Source organism: Clarias gariepinus, chromosome 8 (genome assembly GCF_024256425.1).
Source record: "Clarias gariepinus isolate MV-2021 ecotype Netherlands chromosome 8, CGAR_prim_01v2, whole genome shotgun sequence".
Lineage (NCBI taxonomy): Eukaryota > Metazoa > Chordata > Actinopteri > Siluriformes > Clariidae > Clarias > Clarias gariepinus.
In genome coordinates this window covers 29,924,414-29,947,492 of record NC_071107.1, presented here as the reverse complement: position 1 = coordinate 29,947,492, position 23,079 = coordinate 29,924,414, and the positions used below count along the sequence as shown (strand labels likewise).

The 23,079-nt window shown below is 38.0% G+C and overlaps 1 protein-coding gene across 1 annotated transcript in view; it reads left to right on the top strand.

Moving 5' to 3' along the window:
- The window catches only part of dst (dystonin), a 140,766-nt gene that overhangs the window by 44,684 nt on the left and 73,003 nt on the right, over nt 1-23,079 (top strand). Inside the window, exons 7-13 of the mRNA XM_053502886.1 lie at nt 7,803-7,880; nt 9,953-10,045; nt 20,086-20,252; nt 21,763-21,875; nt 22,100-22,206; nt 22,291-22,410; nt 22,907-23,002. Coding sequence (XP_053358861.1) covers nt 7,803-7,880; nt 9,953-10,045; nt 20,086-20,252; nt 21,763-21,875; nt 22,100-22,206; nt 22,291-22,410; nt 22,907-23,002 — 774 coding nt within the window. The remainder of the gene's footprint in view (nt 1-7,802; nt 7,881-9,952; nt 10,046-20,085; nt 20,253-21,762; nt 21,876-22,099; nt 22,207-22,290; nt 22,411-22,906; nt 23,003-23,079) is intronic.

Below are 23,079 nucleotides of genomic sequence, written 5' to 3'. Positions count from 1 at the left end.
AACAGCCTCTTTCTGCAGTGTTAGACAAAATTGCCTGTTCCACATGGAAAAGATATTCTCCAACTCAGTGAGATTCTTGGGGTCTCTTCTGTAATCTGCCCTCTTACAGTATTTGATACTGCAGATTTTCAACTGGATTCAAGACTAGAGACAGAGAAGGCCATTGGGAAACTTGATTTTTATATCATTGCGACAATTTCTTTCCTCTTGTTGAAAAACCTAACAATGGCCCAGATTCAGGCTTCTGGCATAGACAAGCAGATTTTTATTTGTTGGAATTTATTATGCTTTAATAAAAGGAGCTGAGGCACTGGAAGCCAAACAGCACCAAAGCAGCATGTCATCCGTGTTTTACTGTGGGTATGAGGGTATGGGATTCTGCTCTTTGTCTGCAGTCCCTTTTTTTTTCCCTCGCCAAAAATGACGATGAAAACTTATTTTGCCTTGTCTGACTACAACACACTATTCTAGCTGTTTTTTTATGGTAAAGTTTAGATGCTGGGATTTGTGTCTTGGAGCGATTCTTTCAGGGGATACATCCAAAAAACGTTTAGTTTTGAAAAAGTAAAATCCCAAGATTCATCTATACTTTATGGTATATACTTTAAGTTCTGTATAGAACTGTATAGATATTTAGTATCCCCTTTGCCTCTCTTAGAATTCTCTTCACCAGACTTTTTTTGAGTGAATTTTTAACGGTTCTATGTTAACCAAACTTACTTACTAAGGCTTGCAGGGCTTTCCCCCCCGTGTTTAAGTTGGTTTTATCCATATTGGTGTATGACGAAAGTTTTTACCAATGAGGTACCTCATATTCATACCCCAGTGATACATGAACATACTATAAAGTTTCTAGATACTTAAAAAAGTAAACAATTTCCATCAAAAGAGTATAGTATTCAATATTTATTAAGCAAATAATTTAACACATTTTTTATTTAATTACATATTCTGAAGATAAATCATTTTGCAGGACTTCTTTTATTAACTGAATAGTTCTCCAAACAATAAAGGCAATTATAATCTTTATATTATATGGATATTTATATCTATGTAATGTTTCTGTTTCTGGTTATTGTCATGAATTGTGCCAGTAACTCCAGAGTTTAGTTTTTTTGTGTACTTCATTGCAGTTGGTCTATATTAAGAAATACAAATATAAATTTAATCGAAGCTTCTGTGGCTTGATTCTCATTTTAAAAGTTCTTATAGCCTGTAAATAATTTTAAAAAGCAGAATAATTCAGTTTATTCTGTTAATGCTCTGTAAATTATCTCTTCGCTAGCAGAAATAGATTTCAAATTACCCTTGCTCACTTTCGCTAGATAATAGCTAGCTCACCTTGGTTTGTATGATGTAATTAAAAGTTGAGTCTCTTGTTAAATTTATTGTCATTCATTCATTTGACAAACTTAATAAAAAAAAAAAATGTATATTACTGAAAATATTTTTGTTATGTCCACTATAGCTGTGTGATTTGATCAACTACAACCAAACTGTTTTTTTTGTTGCTCGATCCACTTCAAGACTTTAATCGATGGGTCAGTTTTCAATACAGAATACTGTAGATTCAAGTATTTTAAATTACTAAGCTAAACTTACAAATATAAAAAGTATTAATTATTTAAAAATACACCATAGCTCTCATCTTATGAAAATATTCAAGTTTTGTGAGAGTATCGCAACTTCTTTATTTGTTGTTGGTGCAATACCGCCTCCTCCTGGAGTGAAGAGTGGGGCAGATGAAAAAAAGATTGAACGCTTAACACAGAATTTCAGTGTTTGACACTTTTAGTTGTTCTTATTACTCCAAATATGTAAGAAATGTAGCTGCTTGAGACAGATCATATTGTAAACTTTAGTGCTATTGAATCGAATTTCCCCTGATAATGTTACTAACACCTGGAGTAACCTACTGGATTATGTGCTCAAGCTGACATTGACCCCACAAGTAGTTTGAAATTAAATATATTTTATTATTTTAAAAAAATGGACATTCATTGTTTAAATGGTAAAAACCTACCATTTATTTCCAATTTAAAAGTAGAGTCAAAAACACACAAACAGAATTATAGATGTACTTGAATATTCTGTATGACAAAAAAAAAAAAAAAAGAATGGTAATAAAGAATTAATTCCCTAACTGTTCTGTTAGTATTTACCAGGGTGAGTCAAGAATTATTCTCACTCTGGATGTAAAATTTATTTTAGATTAACCTTAATTCAATTAAGACAAATATATGATTTTTTTCGTGTTATTTCTTCTTGCTTTTTAATACACTTTGTCCCATCTGTCACCAAGCTTTCAAACTCCCCCATTAAAGAGCGAATCACTGCACGCTCTTTTTTTTTTTTTTTTGCAAATTACCATTGGGGCATAAATTTTTATTCACATCGCAGTTACAAATGAACTAATGTAACACGTTCACACATGCACAGCAGGGACTGAGGAAAACATAGCCTTGAATGGAAAGTGCGTTCAAAACGTAGCCTTGAATGGACAGTTTAAAGTTTAAAATTTTTGCCTTACCATATTATGTTGTTATGAATGCAGAAAGCAAAGTGCAAGAAGCAAGAAAAAAAAAACACAAAAAATATTTTCATAAGTGTGGCATTGTGCAGTTCTGCCAATGCTGTCCTGTGTGTTTAATAGTCATCCTCAATGATAAACCCAGCTACAAACCAGCTACATTTAATATATAGCTGATTACACAGTTAAAGAGTTTTTGGTGCAAAAACACATTGTGCTGGAGCGTGAAGTAGGAGGGTAGTTTTGCGGATTTCATTTAAGCACAAAAGAACCGCTGGAATTAGTTTAAAGAAATAAATTAAATCAATCAACAGTAATAGATGTTAATGCATTTTCTTTTGTTTACTGTAGTTTGTTTCTTCTTCCCTTTCTCTCTTCTCTGTTCGTCCTTCGGCCTTCTTGATCTGATCTGTGCCCTGTTTGTCTGTCTGTTTTTTTTTTTTTTTTATGTCTGTTTCTCGTTCTTGCTCGCTCTCCCATGGTTTAGCCAAGAGAGCGCAATTTTCTGAAGACGTTACGGTTGGTGAGTTCAGCTGAAGCATGCACGGTTGAGCAGCATGGCCGTGTGCAGAAGGATGATGATGATGAGAAGGAGGATGAGGATAAGGGGGTAGGTTTGGTCACATGACCTCCTGCCCCTCTTTAACACAACTAATGAAGAGTGTGCAGTGACAGTTAATCAGCGTGGCTTAACCAGCGAGCTCGTCTTCTTGATGGTGGACTGTAGGAGTTTAGAAGTTAAGACTTGCACTTTTACTTTAAGGGATCCCAAAGCCTATGTGCTGTTTGGTATGAATAGAGCCTCTGCCATTGATGGGGTTGCCATGGAGTGCTTCAGAATGTGTCATTTTAAGCTTGTGAACTAAATGACCTGACTATGATTCCTTGCGCTTCATCGATCACCAAACATTTCAGTGGCGTTACTGTGGAATCGCATAGATACGCCTTCAGTTTTTCATAAAGCGCATTGGAATCGAGTCATAGTTTTTAGTTCTTGGGTGGTTTGTTGCATCCAATAGCAATCTGTTTGTGTGTCCATTTGTCATCAGTCATTCACAGAGTTATGGCAGAATGTGATAAAAAAAACAGTTCAGTATTTGTGCCTGAACTCTCTAGCAGTCACATAATAAAGGATGCTTTACTCTACCTTCACACTAGCAAGTGACAAGTCACTCATGTTGTGGACATGATGTAATGAATGCTGTACAGAATTTATACATTTAGTTAGAAATTGTAGAAGCTAAGGGTGTGATAGTATGCAAAAATCACAGCTCAGTGAATTATTAGAAAGTATCTTTTAATTTATTATGAATTTAACATGAAAACATAAACTTAGTATAGTTTATAGTATAGTGTTAATATAGTGTTCAGTATACAGTAGATGTGTAATTAAGTGCAACAGTTCATGAGGCATGTACCGTTCTTTCCCCAAAAAATCCTATATTTAGGTATCTACAGTAGGTGGCAAGTTAAGTGTAACGGTAGTATTGATAAAAATAGAGCAAACAATGGTTCTTTTAAATAAGGAATAGTTGAAGGATAATTAAAAAAGTGGGCTATTTAACCTACTTGCTTCTGCTTTTACTATTTTTGCTCAACTCTGTGAACCTTTTTACTTGACTGAGTCTCAGGTGTGGAATGTTGAAGGCAAGCCATAGGCGTGGATGTAAATACATTTTAATAAACTGAACACATACAAACAAAACCTAAACACTTGAACAAAACAGCCCTGAAATGTACAGTATAATAAAAAAGGAAATGATACATCTTGCTGGCTACCCCAAGGACTATTTATACACACATGTCTAAACAAGCTGCAGGTAATGACAATCCAAACATGTGACAAAAGTGCATTCTGGGAAATAACATCCCAGCCAAAGTCCCAACACATAATCTGAAACAAAGTCCTGGGGTTATCTCAGAAACAGAGGAATACACAGTGATAGTCCACTCAGGGTTTTTTCCCAGTTTACAGAGTGATGTCAAACCAACATGGCTGCACACAGCATTGGAAATGAACAGAGTAAAACTTATTACCTTTAAAAGACAAATACTGTATATTTAAGTATAAGCTTTAGAATATTCAACATGCAGGTATATTTGTTTGTTGAATCTTAAACGAGTCAGTATTTTTAGAAAGAAAATATACACTGCTTGGGCAAAAAAAAGTCACCACCTGAATTTAACTAAACAATTAGTAAAGAGCCTTCTACTGGAGTTCATCTGGCAGCAAGTTATTCAACCCTAACTGATGCAGTCCTATGTTTGTGGCAAAAATGTTACTCGGTCTCAGAAGGGTCAAATTATTGTCCTGCATCAAGAAAAGAAAGAACTTTCCTTGCAAGATTGCTGAAACTATTAAAATTGGGTTAAGCTCTGTCCAACATGTTATTAAAACCTGAAAGGATCATGGTGAATAATCAAATCAAATCAAATGTGGTTGGGGGAAAAAAGATCAAATGATCACTTAAACATTAGGTGAATTGTTTAAAAAACAACAACAACAACAACAACAACAAAAAAAACTTACAGCTTTGTTTAATAGTAAACATTTGTGAAGAACTGGAAAAAGGTCATGTGGTCTGTTAAATCCAGATGCCCCCTGTTCCAGAGTGATGGGCGCATCACTCACTTACTTATCTTCTATACCGCTTTATCCTGCCTATTCTGGAGCCTATCCCAGGAGACTTGGACTAAGGGTCAGGCAGGGTACACCCTGGACAAGGTGCCGATTCATCGCAGGGCACACACACATACACACTACGGGCAATTTGGGAGCACCAATTAGCCTAACCTGTATATCTTTGGATTTTGGGAAGAAAACAGAGTACCCGGAGAAAACCCATCAAGCACGAGGAGAACATGCAAACACCATGCTCACAGAGACGGGAATCGAACCTGGCCGGGAAGCGAACCCGGACCCTGGAGGTGCAAGACGACAGTGCTAACTAACTACTACACCACCACAGTGCCGCCATGGGTGCATCAGTATAAGATTAATGATGCATCCATCCAGTACCATAAAAGCCTGTGGCAGCAGTATTATGATCTGGGGCTGTTCGGTTCTACAGGTGTATTTTCAACAATGTTATATGCCCAAAAACTCAGGTCAGGACTGACCTTAAATATACTGAATGACCAGATTTTCTTCCCATCAATGGATTTTTTTCTTCCTTGAGGTGAAAGAGATGTTCTGGGGCAGAAGACATCAATTGACAAATAGATTGATCACCACAGAGTGCAGACCTTAACCCACTGCGTCCCATTTGGGGTGTGCTGGAGAAGACTTTAAGCAGTGGTCAGACTAAATGGAATAAATTTTGTGACCAGCTGTCCTCCGAAGACTTGTGACTGGAATCGAATTTCCTACAGTCTACCTGAGCCTCCAGTAACAAACTGGACTCCATATTAACTTAAAGACATCATCTGTTATAGTTCTGTTGAACTTCCAGCTGTCTAACGCACGGTATGACTGCACAACAATCCCTGCTATCCGTTATCAGTCAAATGAGGATGGGTTCCTGTTAAATCTGGTTCCTCTCAAGTTTTCTTCCTATTATTGCTGTCTCAGAGATTTTTTTCTTGCCACCGTCGCTCTCGGCTTGCTCATCAGGGACAATCTAATCATTTTGGTTCATACTCGTTTTTCACATTTCGTACAAATTTGCATAACTTTCTTTTGATTATGTAAACTGCTTTGCGACAATGACACTTGATTAAAGCGCTATACAAATAAACATTTTATGGGTTAACTGACTAACGCTGCCAACAAAACCTGAACATTCAGTTTCCCACTTTGTCTGTCGAACAAGGAAATTCTGATCAATGACTTGGCACTTAGGATGGAACGCTGAACTATATTTTAAACAAACTTGTTCATCTGATTAGACTGTATTCACAGGAAAACAACACAACAATCTAAGTGACTTTACAGAATGGGTAAAATACGAATACACGCACTGTTACACCCCTAGTAGTAGCCAAAACGTATAGCCTACTAGATTTTTTGCATACCTTCTTCCTAGCTGTATTTTTAGATTAGCAAAGCAAGATAAGTTTGCTAGCTACAGTTTGTCTATTCACCAGAGATTGTGACTTCCGAACTTTTTCACCTGTCACTTTGTTGCTTGCTAGTGTAAAAATAGAGTTAGAATCCTTTCAAAATGGAGTTGCTGTGGTTTTTATATAAACTGCATCGTGGCTTTCATGTGAACCTGAAACAAATTCTGCAGTGATACTGAATCTCGTTTTATTTATATACGAGTTTCTTTATGATCATCATCACATCCCGCTCTTAATAACATTTTCCAGGGCTTTAACAATGACGTTCTTGTAAACCATGAATCATTCAGAGGTGAATTTGTTGAAAGTGGCTGGAAATGTACATACAGTATTGCTACATGAAAGACATTGACAAAGTGGAACACAAAATGATAACTGTCAGACATTTTTAGCTCTGAAAACTGGTGCATGATAATGGCATAATTAGTGACACGTTTCCACTAATCTGCCTTAAAGGTAGTAATTATTAGGAAGAGTAAATTGGCTTGAGTGGAGAAACGCTGGCATGAGCACCATCCTGTTATAACACGCATCACTTTTTTTTTCACTTGTTTTACATTGTTTCAGTTATGTGAGTCAGATTTATACGGCACACGATGTTGTTTTTGCCTCGCTGCGTCATGCTATAGCACCAGTCGTTCTGCCACTGGCTGTCTGCTCTTTCATCACAGAGTCTGTTTGTACTGTAACTCACACTTTAGACAACACAGAGTTTCTTCACGAGCGGCTACACGTCCTAGGATTATGACCTGGTTTATGTTTTCCATTTTACATGAGCTTCTGCTCATTTGTGATGCATCTATACCTGTACTTGTACTGAGTCTAATAACATACTTGTTTTTACTTGTAAAAACTGAAAACTGAAATAGCAGGGATCTGGAAGTATTTCACGATTAATGATAGCAATCCAAGCAATATCAAAAGGCGCTACTATAGCATTCATACTCGGTCCGGAAACAAAAATGGTATCGATGCATCAGTAATCACTGGCAGAGTAATTTCAGCTTCGCCTGCATGGGGGTTGTATAATTACACCATGACCCTTAGAAGAAATAGGGGTCACAGTATTTCTCTCTCCCGCAGAAAGCTATAAACAAGGAATATACTGCTGTTGCCACTGAGGATGCAGTGAGTACGTGCAGCTGATAGCTGGCGCCTTGCAGAATGATGTGCGCTCACGTTTTTCTTTCACTTCTTTTCTTTCTTGCAGCCTCGGGAGAAAGGCCGCATGCGCTTCCACAGACTGCAGAACGTACAGATAGCACTGGACTACTTGAAAAGGCGGCAGGTAAGCCTGAACGAGCCTCCCTTAAGCAGTTTTATCCTCAAATCACACAAACACCAATGTGTCACCAAGCTACAAACTCATGATCTCTCCCCTATGCAGACAGTTCCTCAGAATAGCCTCGGGCTAATGGGAAATTGGATTGGTCACCTATGGGAATAATAAAAGGAGGCGCACCAGATTTATAGCATACATCCTGAAGATATTAAATCTTGCCATTTGCTTGCTGTGTAGTCTTACGAGGAAAGCATGAGAATTAGCTTATAAGTGTATTGTGTTCATGACTTAAAGTAATGATGGTATTGTATAAATCACAAGCGCATTACGTCATTGTTAGTTTTTATATTGTTCTGGTTCATCACAGCTGGCTCTACTGATCTTGTTATTCATTCTCATCACTACACTAACAAAGAAACCTACTAATGGGCAAACATCTCCCCAAAGAAGTCATTGTTCTGGAATAACAGCTGTGTGTAATAGTGTCCTGTTTTTCTTGTGTTCTAGTGCCCTCTTATGGCCATAACAGACAGTAACGTTTCACTTCAGACAGTAAAGCTGTCTGCTCAGAAGTGAGCATTGTATGCAGGCCCTCTAGATCAGGGGTTCTCGAGCTCACTTTCAACACAATGACAAATTTAAATACAATGATAAGATCTAAGTCTTTTTAAAACTTAAAACTCTTGGCTTGATTGTTATCATGAGTTGTGTCTCAGTTTGGAAAACATTAAGAATACTTACATGTATTTAAAGCTTAGAAGACGGGAACACATAGTTGGGGTAGGTTAAAGGCATCAGTCTACAGTTCGGAAGGTCCCAGGTTCAAATCCCACGACCACCAAGTTATCCCTGTTAAGCCCTTGAGCAAGGCCCTTAACCCTGCTCAGATGTATAATAAGATAAAACTGTAAGTCGCTCTGGATAAGGGCGTTTGCCAAATGCTTGTACTCTGTCAAGTGCTGCTCTCTCAGAGGGGAGGGATGAGAGGTACTTGGTGCTCCCACATTAATCACAGCTCTACAGCCAATGAGGGGCGTCTCACGCAAGCTCACGCAAGCGGAAGGAGCAGAAAGTAGCAGAAAGTGTTACGCCACCCTCATGGTGCGTCAGCAAGCAGTTTGAAAAGATGCGGTCGGCTGGCGTCACGTGGTTCGGAGAAAATACGTGATAGTCTTCGGCCTTCCCGACTGCGTGGTAGAAGAAGCCTTAATGTGGTAGCCCCCTAGTGACGGGAAAAAATTCCGGAACAGTAATCAGGGATGAAGGGCCTTGACGTGACACGTAGCCAACAACTCAAGGGATACTCATGGCAACTCACTATAAATGAGATCTGGAGTTCTCTTTCCCTTACAGATGGACAGACATCACTGCAGCACTTAACAAATCAGGCCTATATGATACAGAAGCCCTTACTCACTATAATGTACACAACTACCGGCTGGATATTTGCCAAAAAGCACCAGAAGATCTCTTATACGAATGAAAAGAAGAATCCTGTGGTATTTTGATACAAAGATTTAACTATTTGGGACCAGGAGATCAGGCATCGTGCAGTTAAACACGGTGGTGGCAGCACCATGCTGTGGGGATGTTTTTCTACAACTGGGACTGTAAGATTAGCGAGAATAGAGCGTAAGGTAATGCAGGAAGAAAGCTATCCTAAGGGAAAACCTTCTCCAGAGTGCTCAGGATCTCTGACTGTGGTGGTGGTTTACATTTCTATCAAGACAACAACCCGAAGCACAACACCCTAGAAAACACAGAAGTGACTTCTAGAAGATTGTTGTGCAGTAGAAGCACTGTGAAAGTCCTGAGAGAGGGGTATTGTGTGTAGAATGATGAGGGGAAAAAAGCATTTTAATCTATTTTAAGTTGAGCGAAAAAACTAACTTGAAAGAGTCTGAAAATATTGCAACAGCAGTTACAGTATCTGTAAAATCACAGCCTGTCATTTTACTGAAAAACTGGAATGTTAAATAACGTAGCGAAAAATAACGTAACAAAGTCTCATCAACAATCATCAACTCAATTGAAAGGCTATACTTTATCTGTTCACACTGATGTGTGTTTCTCGACAGGTGAAACTAGTGAACATCAGAAATGATGACATCACAGACGGCAACCCAAAGCTGACACTGGGGTTAATATGGACCATAATTCTGCACTTTCAGGTAAGCACGCTTTACCATTTATCTACATGTTTGCTGTAAGCTGTTCATTGTTGTTCGTACATGTACTTTTGCGACTGTTGTTACCTTTGTGTGATGTTCTAGTTTGTGTGTTGAGATAGTGTGAGTTTTTACAGCACTGTCTTGATCATGCAGTTCATTTTCCACCCACAAGAGGGCACAAGAACCAACAGTAAACTCCATTCTCATAAAGGATTGTGTTGCCATCTGTAATATCTGTATTGACGTAAACATTATGTTCAGTTTGGTCAGTTTCTGTCTTTCATGTAAAGAGTCAGTGATAAAGAGAACTCATTTCTTAGACTAGGCTCATGTGCACCAAAGAAAGTGCAAAGAAAATGTAAAGAAATACAGCTTTATGATATGACACTGTAAAGGCTAAGTCTTTCTTTACTCCTAATACACATAAGTACATTACAATAATATAAGGTGCATAATCAGAACTTAAGGACTGTCGGTGTAACTTACAGATTTGTTTACGTTGTAAAACGTGTAGTTTTTGTTTCTGACAGCATGTGGCTTTGCAGTAAAGAGGTAACAAGCGCTAAATAGCATGTAATAGTGTATATACACACATACAAGGCGTGTGATTTCCACTCATAACTACAGGGTATGGAGTAATAATAAGCGCACACTCCAATCTACTATATATCAGTTTAATGTCCTCGCCTACAGGAACATTCCTTGTCAAGCTTCAGTCAAATATTGCAGTGTGCTAACATGTATGATGAAAGATTATAAAATTTGGCTGTGCTGTTTGATTGACGTGCTCGTGATTATACTCGGGATCGCAGCTCGCGGCTATCAGTAGTGGAATGTTAGTTTTCGGTTATTACGTGCCATTTCTGCGAAATAATATACATGTGTCTGTACGATCCTTCGCGATATCTGTAGGATTTGCCACGTATTTTGAGAAAGAAAATGGATGACGACTGACGCAGTAAAACATGTAGCGCAGGTCCAGGTTGAGGATTTGTTACAGTTTACCATGAAAATTTTTTTAAGAATGCTAGCATGGTACTGCACATTAGCTTCTGATTCGACGTGCAAGGAGCAGAAAATCCAGCCACGTCTCTGGTAAACCTGAACACATTTAGGAATACTGATTAAAGGACACTGATGTGTATAAACACAGCAATATATAAATATGTCACAGAACAGTTTCATTAAAGCCTGTGAATCAATACTGCAATCTAATGTATTTAAGAAATGATTCTGTGCGAAAACAAACCTGAGATGACTGCTCCCTCCGCCAGACAAGTTCAGAATTGATACAGGTTTCAGACTCGGGCCAAGCGAGAAAACATCCTGAAGTTGCCCTTGCTTGTAGCACCACACACTCACACACAGCATTTATTAGGTTGTTAACAGACCAGAGTGAGTTATTGGGATCTTCCAGAATATTTTCACTGTTGGCCCAGTGTTTTAACATTATTTTGTCTCAAGGATTGTGTAATTCTCTCTCTGTTTCTGTCTTCCTCATTCTCCTACTTCCTTCCTCTGACTGAGTTTGTTAATATTCCTGGCTCCTGCGGTCAGGTCCGGAGCACGCAGTACTAGCTCACAAGCCAGCACGTTTCCAGCATTTATGTTTTTTCCTTCAGGTATAAAGTCAGTCAAGACTGCTTAAAGTGAGACAACACTTTTACACCCAGACAGCATTCAAGATTTAGCTGCTGGGCTAAAGATGAAACACTAATATTTGTATGCTTTCGAGGCAGGTCCGAAGCTGCGCAGAGAGGAAAGAAAAAATGCCCAGTGAATAGGTGTGGCAGCCGAGGTTTTTAACTTTTGAGTACATAAAACACGTTGACAGATAGCGTGGGGTAGTGTGTGCCAAACACCTGCCCCGTCAGTCTCACGCAAGCCGTTGGGCATGAGCCGCTGGTGACTGTGGGCCTGTTGCCTCTTGATTCTGTAGATGTGGCAGCATTTTTTGACAGTTCCCTGCACATTCCAGCTCTTTGGGTGATGTCCGAGTCCAGCAGCAGTCTTAGATCTTAGTCTTAGTCTTTTCTATCCAGCAGATAGATTTTTTTTTCTCAAATGTATGCGCTTGTGAGCTATTGTGTGTTAATAGGATTTAGTGTAAACCATTTATTTTGTCACTCATCTAAAAAAAAAAAAAAGTTGAGTTTCTATTTTCCAGTTCTAGTCCTTGCTTTTTGTTGTTTTGTGTATATGGCACTCTTTTGTTTATTTATTTATTCATTTATATTTTTAACAATGAGCAAGTTTTTGATCTTAATGAAGAAAGGGAGTGTAAATAGCACATTTACTTTAATACGTACATGTATTTCATGTTTCCTCATGCAATAATATTACAAAAGAAGCTTTTCAAAACTTACATAAGGATCATCTGCTTGAAGTTACAATACAGTCATAGTGAGTTTATTACATTTAAAACTGTTGGCATCCAAGTGGCATAAATAGTTATTAGCAATATGAACGATGTTTGTGTGTTTGTATGAGTTTATATCAGGTTTATAGACACATTTTCTCTAGAAAATCTATTCTTATTAAAAAAAAAAAAAAAACTTCATTTCAAATTGAACAGAAAAGTTCAAAATAAATGGTCTCAGCTATCTATGTCTGAAAAAACAGGAGAGGAAAAATTGCTGTCTAGATGGGACACGTGTGTCACTCTGTGTCTTTGTCTATCAAAGGAACTCTAGTCACAGACATATGTGATGTCTTGTATGTTAATACATATTAATATAATAATATTTATTATTATTATTACATTACAGTACATTGGTAGAATCCTTATCTGCCACATGGGTGACCCAGGCGAATGCACCATACACCCAGCCAGTGGGGCTGTACAAGTTGATTTATTAGGTAAAACAATTCAACAATAATAAAATAAATAAATACATAAATATATAAAAGAATAAATAGTAAAAAAAGAATTGGTATTAAATGAATTTAAGGGTTATGGTTCATTTAATGATTGTTGTATAATTTATAATTGTTTTATCATTCTATTATATATTTTTTTGCCCTTGAAAGCTAATAGCGCACAAAAATTGTCTGTTAACATGAACACTGTGTGACTCGGACCATTTTTGTAAATAATATGTAGAGGATTGATTTCCATAAACTGGCATCTTTATTTGCTTCTTGTGTAATAAATATTATATTGGAGTATTGCTGAATAATATTTCAGCATCAATATCATACTTGCATATCATGTATGTATCAGGAATATGTATTAGGGATATTATGAAAATTTTATAATAATGTATTTTTAAAATTAATTTCAGATTGAGGTATTTTAAGGTACCACAGTCAGTACTTAAAATTTCTATTAATCCAGCATTAAGTACAATAAAATATGTCTGGAAAAAAAAAATCATGTGATCATGTGATCATAATCATGTGACTGTTTATTCTTAGTTTTGTTATCTAATGATAATACTGTCATTATTTAAACAGTCATGATGACTTTTGGTCATATATGCTGCATATTGAATATAAAAAAATATATACAAAAGAACAATGCTGGATTATTTGTAATATATACAGTATATAGAGATAATATGTGATAACTGTGTGTGTATGTATTAAGAGAGTCTAGTGATGTATACAAATCTACAGTTACAAATCTAGTTTTATATATGTGAAAAATTGGGAAAGAAAATAATAAAGTAGTTTAGTGTAGAGTTCAGTAGTATGATGATGTAGACCTGAATTTGTGAGAATAAGATATTTTCTATAACTGTGGTGTTAAATCAGCGTACACCATTGGTAAGGCCCATGTGTTTAAAGTCCTGCACAACCTGCCGTAGGCTTTGTAGCACAAAAAGAACAAAAACAAAACAAAGCAAATAAGCTTAGTCATCTCCAGCCACCTCAGCCTCAGAGTATTTTGTTGAGCCAGCCACGTTGCCCTGTTATTTTTAAAGCCCGCATGATAGTCCACATATTCCCTCAGGCCGCTTCATGTGATCTGAACAGCTCATTTTGCTGAGCTGCATTTCACAGGTGGCTTACTGCAACCAGAATCCATCAGGACACACAGTGTGAACTCGTCCTCTTCCTTTACAGTTTGTCCCGTGTCCCCAGGCTTTGGCCATTTGCATACAGATTAGCTTGGGGAAAATTATTCCGACTGCCCTTGTGTGCACGTCCCAGGTTCTCAGCAGTGACTGAGTTGCAGTTAGTGGCTCGTGAACTGTTTTTTTCCTCCAGGCCACGTCGCGTTTATGGTATTTGTTCTGGGCTAGCAGGGCAAAGGGAGCAGTTTCAAAGGTCACTGCGGACTCCAGCGTGTCGGCACTGGGCCAAGAGAGCTCAGCGGATTGGGAGAAGGAACATGAGCTCTGAAACGTGTCAACAGAGTGCTAGCGGGACATGGAGAGAAACTTACCAGGGAAAACTTCTCACGGTGACTCTCTAAAAAGCTGTTTAAATTGCAAATAGAAACGAGGAAAATGGCCGCATTTTGCCAGGATAAAGCAACCTTTAAACTTGTTACATTTTCTGGTCTTTGTATTTGAAGAAACCTGGAGTCTGTCTGGAATGGGAAATGTTTGTGGTTGTGTTAGGGGGCATAAAGATGAATGTTATGTTGACCCCTCTAAAGCTCCACTCAGCCCTACTTCGAAGGAGCTCAGAGGACGCCGGTATTTTCAGAGAAGAAAGAGCAGAAAGTCACTGGAACTTCCACCTGATGCCACCACGAAGACCCAAAGTGAAAATGAGAAGAAAGAAAAGTTTTGTGATCCCACAGACCAAGGGGTTTATGTTGGAGAGGTTCCAGTGATTATCAGAACTGGCAGAAGACCATGTACACAACAGTCAGAGAGAGATGGAAGCCGGGTCACTATAGAAGAAAACCTCCACAAGTTTTCCAAGAGATCTAAGCGTATTCCCCCAAAGGATGGGCTCCTGGAAAAGAAGCTACTTCAGAGACAGCTAAGGAGGGCAGTGAGTTTTGGAGCTGTGGAGCATTCGCTTCGTACGCTGCAGGGACATCAGTGGGGAGACATTAGAGGGCTGTCAAGGATTTTATGTGACATCCAAGTGCACAGGAAGAGGGCCTACACATCTTCCGGAGAATTAGTTTCCCACAAGTCTCTGGACACCATCCAAAAAAAGTCTTCTTCTCATAATGATCATAAGGTAAAAATTGTACAAGCAATTTGTAATATAGCATCTTTTTGCTTTTTTGATGAGATTGGAAAACTAGAATGATTTAAATAGGATATGAAAGCTCTCCAAACATCATCTTCTTCTTTGTCTTTCGGCTGTTCCCTTTCAGGGGTCGCCACAGCGAATCATGAAAGCTCTCCAAACATGTCCTGCTCATATTTTGATCATTGTCTAATAAAAAAAAAAATTAAACTCAACTTATTTAGATTATACTACTTTTCAAATTATTTACTATTATGATTGCAGTACTTGGGCTTTGTTTGTTTTACTTGTTTTACTCCTCTTTAGATCATGCATTCATATAATATAGTTTCGGGATTTTTCTCTTGTATCGTCTATTTCTCATGTAGAGTTGAAAATAATATATAAAATATAATATATAACATATATAAAATCATATTTAATCTTTAATTAAAGACTTTTAAACATTTAACACTCGACTTGACTCCACATAACATTATAATAAGGAACAGGATTACTGATAGTAAGCACAAGTCTTTTCATCACTACCTGTACGTGACACTGCTCATGCAGTGTGTAAAACATGGAAAGCATTACCTATCCAACAGTTGTTCTACTTTAGCAATCCTAGGGACAACCAAATTAACGAATTGCAAAACTCTTATAATCTGCAACAACAACAATACAAAAAAAAAAAAAAAAACACCTAAAAATACTCTAGTGAAAATTGCACTACACATTTCCAGCAACATACAGTACACCAATTAGCCATAACATTAAAAGCACTGAGAGGTGAAGTGAATATTATTGATCCTTATATTGACACCTGTCAAGGGGTGGGATATATCAGGCAGTGAGTGAACAGTCAATAATGTGCTGGTGTGCTAGAAGCAAAAAAAATAGGCAAGCATACCTTAGGAAAAAATACCTTATCCGAGAAACTTCAACCAGGGCTACACTGCGATGGCTAAAAAGCTGTGTATTCAAAACAGCATGTCTTCTGGGGTTTTCCTGGTATGCAGTGGTTAGTACCTATCGAAAGCAATCCAAGAAAGGACAACTGGTCTACTGGTGTTTGGGCCAATCCAACAGAAGAGCTACTGTAGAACACTTTGATAAAAAAGTTATTTCTGGCTATCAAAGGAAGATGTTGGAACCCATGTGCATTACAGCTTGCTGCATAAACACAGACTAGTGAGAGTTCCGATGGTAAAAGCTCCTACAATGGGCATGTGAACATTAGGGCTAGACCATGGAGCAAAAATTGTTGCAGACCACTTCGTAAGGCATCAGAGGCTTATTTTTATACCATGATGCGAGGGAAGGTACAGCTATACAGTACATCTCTATATATTCTGTATTAGTTCAAGTTCAAGTAGGCTTTATTGTCATTACAACCATATACAGTTAGTACACAGTGAAACGAAACAACGTTCCTTCAGGCCCAAGGTGCTACATGCAACATAAATTTACAACATAAATTAACAGAAACACTAAACTAGCTAACCAAGAGGCCTAGTTAGCTGGCTAGCAGAGACAGAACAGAAAGACCTAACATAAATTACAACATAAATTAACAAAAACTAACTAGCTAAGTATAACTACAGGTTTTATAGACAACATAAAGTGCATGTGCAAATGTGCAAACAAGAGCAACAACAAAGTGACAGTGCGCAACCACGACATAACAGAACATAAAATATGGTGTTGAGGTAGTGGGTAAACATAAACATTCCTTAACACAGCAGCAAGAATTGAGGAATTAGTGCAAAAAGTAGTCCAGTAATGATCATTGTGCAAAAGATATAAACAGTTAAGCATTTACAGGTTGGTGTGTACGATAATTTGGTGGTGTAGGTCAGTGTGTCTGCACTTGTGTTGATTAGTCAGTCCAGTCCCAATATTTTGAGGTAGTTGAGTTAAGCTGAGTGATAATGTTTTTGTTTGTGTGTGTGTGTGTCCCTTTTGTTGAGGAGACGGATGGCTTGTGGAAAAAAGCTGTTGCACAGTCTGGATGTGTGTGCCCGAATGCTTCGGTACCTTTTTCCAGATGGCAGGAGTGTGAAGTGTGTGTGAGAGGGGTGTGTCTGATCAGCCACAATGCTGGTGGCTTTGCGGATGCAGCGTGTGGTGTAGATGTCTTCAATAGAGGGGAGAGAGACCCCGATGATCTTCTCCGCTGTCCTCACTATCCGCTGTAGGGTCTTGCGGTCCGATATGGCTCAATTCCCAAACCAGACAGTGATGCAGCCGCTCAGGATGCTCTCGATAGTTCCTCTATAGAAGGTGGTCAGGATTGGTGGTGGAAGCTGGGCCTTCCTCAGTCTTCTCAGAAAGAAGAGACGCTGTTGGGCTTTCTTGTGTAGGGAGCTGGTGTTGAGGGACCAGGTGAGGTCCTTCTCTAGGTGGACACCCAGGAATTTGGTGCTTTAGACGATTCCCACAGAGGAGCCGTTGGTGCTTATAGAGGATCAATCAGCTTATTTAGAGTTACCAGCCTCAGAAATCACCAGTTTCAAATTACCAGAGCACCTCAGAAGGTTATTGTGTATTTTGATGACTTGTGATTGTTTTACGATGTAGAAAGTATAAAATGTCTCCAAACTTTTCTCACAGAAGTACATTTCTATTTTAGTGCTTTTAGGGGACACCAGAGTAAAAAAGAACAGATTTAGAGATTTTAAATTATATGATGATCTGTTACAGCTTCTGTAAAAGCCTTCAAGGTGTAAACTTTTGTTAATCCTTAAAAGCAGTTTGTTCAAACAAATTTGTTCAGGTTTTAGGTAAATGTAGATATTACCAGAGCACCTTGTGTCAAAGTTCAACAATTAGTTTTGACCATTATATGATCAGACATGAACCCATATTTTGCGGAGACCTTTGGATACCACTGATCATCTCTTAGTTAGTTGTCAGTTGGATTTGTCCTCTGGAAATTTACCTGGAAACCCCAGGAGAGTCTTCTGAGTTTCTAGAGAGCAGCTGGCAGATTTATTTAATATATTTTTTAAGAAATCAGTTTAACTTCCACCTCAAAAACCACTTTCTTCCTTGTACGAAATGGGGGTTGGAAACCTCCACAAGGGATAGTACTGAGTCTTAAAGGAGCAAAGATAAAAGGCTGGTTCACTCGTCTAGAGCCTGAGGTGCAAATTGCATAGTTCCTGCTAAATCCTAGGATCAACTACTGTATCTATTAACCCCTAAACCCCGACCTCTGACACCCCTTAGAGGTGGATATTTCTCCTGTGTAAACAAAAACAATTAACAGTGCAAGCATTGGTGTTGGCTCATTCTGAAATGAGAGCGGAGGAAGGGTGTGATGGCTTGCAGGAGGCATGTTCCCCGATTCTGTAACAGAAACACATTTTTAGGGAGTTATGTTATCAAAAGTTTCACGTGTTAAATAGCCTTTGATCAGCATTTTCCCCCCAGCCTCTGCAAGCGATATTAATCATAAACCCACTGATTATACACACGTACTCTCAAAACACTGCAAGAAGAAATTAGTCCTGAAGACGAAAAGCTGTAATTGTAATAAAAATTTTAATAAAATTGGAATTTTTAAATAATTGATTCAGGATATTTATAAAATCGTGATACAGAAAGAGTCACGACATAAATTAAATCAGCAGTGAATCAGTCTTTCTTGACATTGGTCTGTCGAACATGCTGAAGTTGAAAATGACGTAAATTCTGACCAGTGAGTTATCACTTAGTATGAAACCCTGAATTATATCTTAAATAACCTTGTTCATCCAAATTTTTTAACTTTTTAAACTAATTTCAGATGTCTGAATTGACATTTGAGCACCGAACTTACCACCCTGTACTGAGGGGTACGATACAAATGTGTACAGTCCAGTGTTTGTGATGTCAAAGCATATAGGTGTACAGATACCTCATTCCTTAGAGTTATATTCTATCTGCATTCTAAACAGGTTTAACATTTTTTCGTGCTCCATATAGCAAACCCGTGCTGTACCTTTTTGTTTTCCAAATAAAAAGTAAAAAAATTAGTTTTCCATAAAAAAAAAATCATGACATATTAATGCATTCTTAAGAATAAGTATAATAAAAATGTGAATAACTCAATTTTGACAAAAGGTCAGAGAGACCAAGGGAATGACCTGATACTTTGCTGTGAACTGAAGAGACTGACATTAGCAGACAAATGGGATGATTTTGATTATTTTAATCTATCTAGCATTTCTGTACCACAAAGGAAACACAAGCAAAATGTTCTGTGCTTGTTCGAAGAATTTTTCCCTGCTCACAATTTGTTTCGAAATTGAACATTCTGTGCCTGTGCTTTTTAAAAGTAGTCTTTGTTAAATGGAAAACACATTTCTAGCACTTTTTATGGCATGTTCTTCACTTTCATTTTCTCCACTGTAAAGAACAACCTTTGCATTTATAGACATCTTGCTGATGTTTCCTGAGGCTGCATTTTATATGGCATTTTGCTGTTTTAGGCGGTTGTTAACAGTGAAAGTTTTTTTTTTTTTTTTTACTTATTTGGCACTAAACTGGCACCTACATGAAATTTGAACAATGCATTGTTGAGTTTGGAAAGAAAGATTGCACGGCTTAGACATGGGATACGGTATGAGCTGGGCAAGGTGACGTGGGATCAGCAAGAATGAAGCAGCTAGCCAGACTCAAATATAAAGTTCTCTTAAAGTGGACAATTTATGGATGTGAAACCAAAAATAAATTTACATCTGATAGCTGAGTTAAATAAGACTTAAATAGTCTTAATCAAGGGTTCAAATACACTCGGCTTTGTAGCATTGTTTTTTCAGCTTAAACTCTTTCACGATTTTTCCCGAGGATATTCACATAGTCACGTATTTTATTTGTCAAGTCAATCCTGGGTAAAAAGTGGTTCTTTTCCGCAGATTTCGGACATCCATGTTACTGGAGAGTCCGAGGACATGACAGCAAAGGAGAGGCTTCTGCTCTGGTCCCAGCAGATGACCGAAGGCTACGTAGGGGTCCGCTGTGACAACTTCACTACTTCTTGGAAAGACGGAAGGCTGTTCAATGCCATCATTCACAAGCACAGGTAATAACCGCACTCTGTTCAAGTGGCTTTAAAAGTTAATAATTCCCCAGGCATTGTATTTTATATTAATGCTCTGAAATTTAAAATACTCTGCAGCAGGCAGGGTGACCTAACCTCAGTTTGTCTTTATAACCACTGAAATTCTTATCACTTTGACCCATTGCGCCACTAGGATAAACATCCAGGTTTTGCCAGGGACACTGATTTAGTATTCAGATGTAACCTCGGTACATGTTTCCCAGACTAAAAATAACTTCCTCCCATTATGTGCTACTTGTGTTTCTGTAGATAGTCACATGATTCAATGTGTGTGCGTGTGTGCGTGTGTGTGTGTGTTGGGGGGTTCTCCTGTTAGTTCCCAGCCAGCAAAAGGGCAATAATGCTGGTGATTAAGAAATTTATTGATAAGTATTTAAACATTGAGATGTTTACAGATATTAAATTTAGCATAATTAAAAAAACTAGTCAAAAATTATCCACACTCCTGTTATATTAAAACTTTGTCTTATTAGCGCTTTCCGTTCAAGGCTACTGTCTCCCCAGTCACTGCTGTGCAGATGTAAACGTGTTTTATCAGTTCAGTGGTAACTGTAACTGTTTCCAAACTAAATTCGGTGAAAGTTCCCTAAAAATTATCATTACTGATGGCGTGACATGGCTTTATCACTATGAGCCTAAGTTCAAAAGTCAACCATCAGCTAGGGTTTTCAAGGGCCAGTATTTAAATATTATGAGGAAAACATTCAATAATCAACAGTGCTTGTTACAGTGAGATGCTTATTGAAAAGCTGAAGTCTAACCTTCAGATTAAACTCAGAGTACTGCTATTTGTCCTTTGACTTCCATTCGTGCCTCGCAGCTCAGCCTAAGACATTTTTAATAAGGGATTTTTAATGAGGGAATATTAAAGCTTGTTGACAGAAGTGGAAAGTGTGTTAAAAGCAAGGAGATTACGGTATATTGAAAAATGATGTGTTTGTTTTTTTAGAAAGATAATTAAAATAAATACCACCACCAGCATGCGGATAATTTTTTACTAAGTATTTCTATAAGTAAATATAATGCTACCTGATTAACTACAAAAACCGTGTTGTAAAAATTGTGTTGTTAAAAGAATGATGCAAACTTGGTGTGAGCTTTATTCTGGTTATCCATCATCAGTGTTGCAGTGTTTGCATTTACCTGATTTCCTTTGAGAAAAATGCAGTTCGCAATTCGAAGAACTCGACGAAGGATCAGATTGAATATGTATGCAGATTTACCTCTGTAAATTGACAACCCAAACTATGACTTAACACAGAGCAGACAAACGCAACAGGAATGATCAGCCAATAACATGATGAGGTGGAGACAAGACTACAATAACAAAATAAAAAGCACACGGAGAACAATAAACAAACAGTGCTCGCTGTATGCTGAGAAAAAGACTTCATGACCGATAGGATTGTAAATATGATGTTTGGAGTTTAGCTACTCGGTCAGCTAATCAGAAGAATTTCTACCCTTTTAGGCCTGACCTCGTGGATATGAGCAAAGTATCAACACAAACTAGCAGATCAAACCTGGAGCAAGCATTCAATGTTGCTGAGCAGCTGGGTGTGGCTCGGCTGCTGGATCCGGAGGGTAAGACCCATAGACACAGGTGTCCATTACGGTCTTTCCATAGTGCATGATAGATCTCTGTAAAGTCAGCTGATTGATAAGCTTGCCATTATGAAACATTTACACTTCACAGGTTCCACGTTCACTTTTCTAAATGACCAATTAGGCCATTTTAGTCTGTTATCAGAACCATAATCTCATTTTAGATCCAGCTTTTGCTCTAACGTCTCTCTCGTACTCCACAGATGTCGACGTCACATCTCCGGACGAGAAGTCCGTCATTACCTACGTATCGACATTATATGATGTCTTCCCTAAAGTACCCGAGGGTCTTGAGGGCATTAGTGCAAATGTGAGTAAGGAGCAGAAAGATTTCCTTGTCCAACCATTTTTGTTACAAAACAAAATCCTGAATTACTTCACTTTTTTTGTGTAGGATGTCGATGTTAAATGGGTGGAATACCAGAATATGGTCAATTACCTCAGCCAATGGATCAAACACAATGTGTCTGTCATGTCGGACAGAAACTTTCCCAGCAACCCTGTGGAACTTAAGGTAAAACACCACATACTGTATCCTGCTGCAACAATTCACAAGTAGAGAGAAGATAAATTAGCCTTCATGCAGCCTGTAGGATTATCAGGATGTCTGTAGAAGTTAACAGGTTAAATGTGGATTAGATTTATTTGAATGCTAGTCCAAATAAGGTGTATCGGGAACCTGCAATTTTTTTTGTGTTCAGCATCTGCTGAGATTTGAGGTGTAACTGGCTCTCGTTCTATGCTGTACGAAAGCCTGAGGCATTGTGCCAGCTTACTCTGAGAACATGTAGCGTCCCTCTGATGTTAACGAGTATTAAAGCTTGACTAAATTTCGTACGGCTCAGCCTTTGCTCAGACAAGTGTGGAGGTGATAAGAGCTCTCCTGCACCTAAAAAGATCAGCTAAAAGTGTTTTTTAGATTTCTTAAAAAAAAACGAATACAGTTTGTTTTTTGTTTTCTGGCGTAAAAAAGCAATTGTAAACCAAGCTGGTCGTTTTTTCCCTTCCAGGCACTTTATTTGCAATACCTGCACTTCAAGGAGAGTGAAATCCCACTCAAGGAAAATGAAAAGACCAAAATAAAGCATCTCTATAAAATGTTAGAGGTTGGTATGCTTCAGAATATGTTCTGATTTTGTTTAAGATCCTTGAGGATCTATTAAGATGCGCTGTAAATGATGCA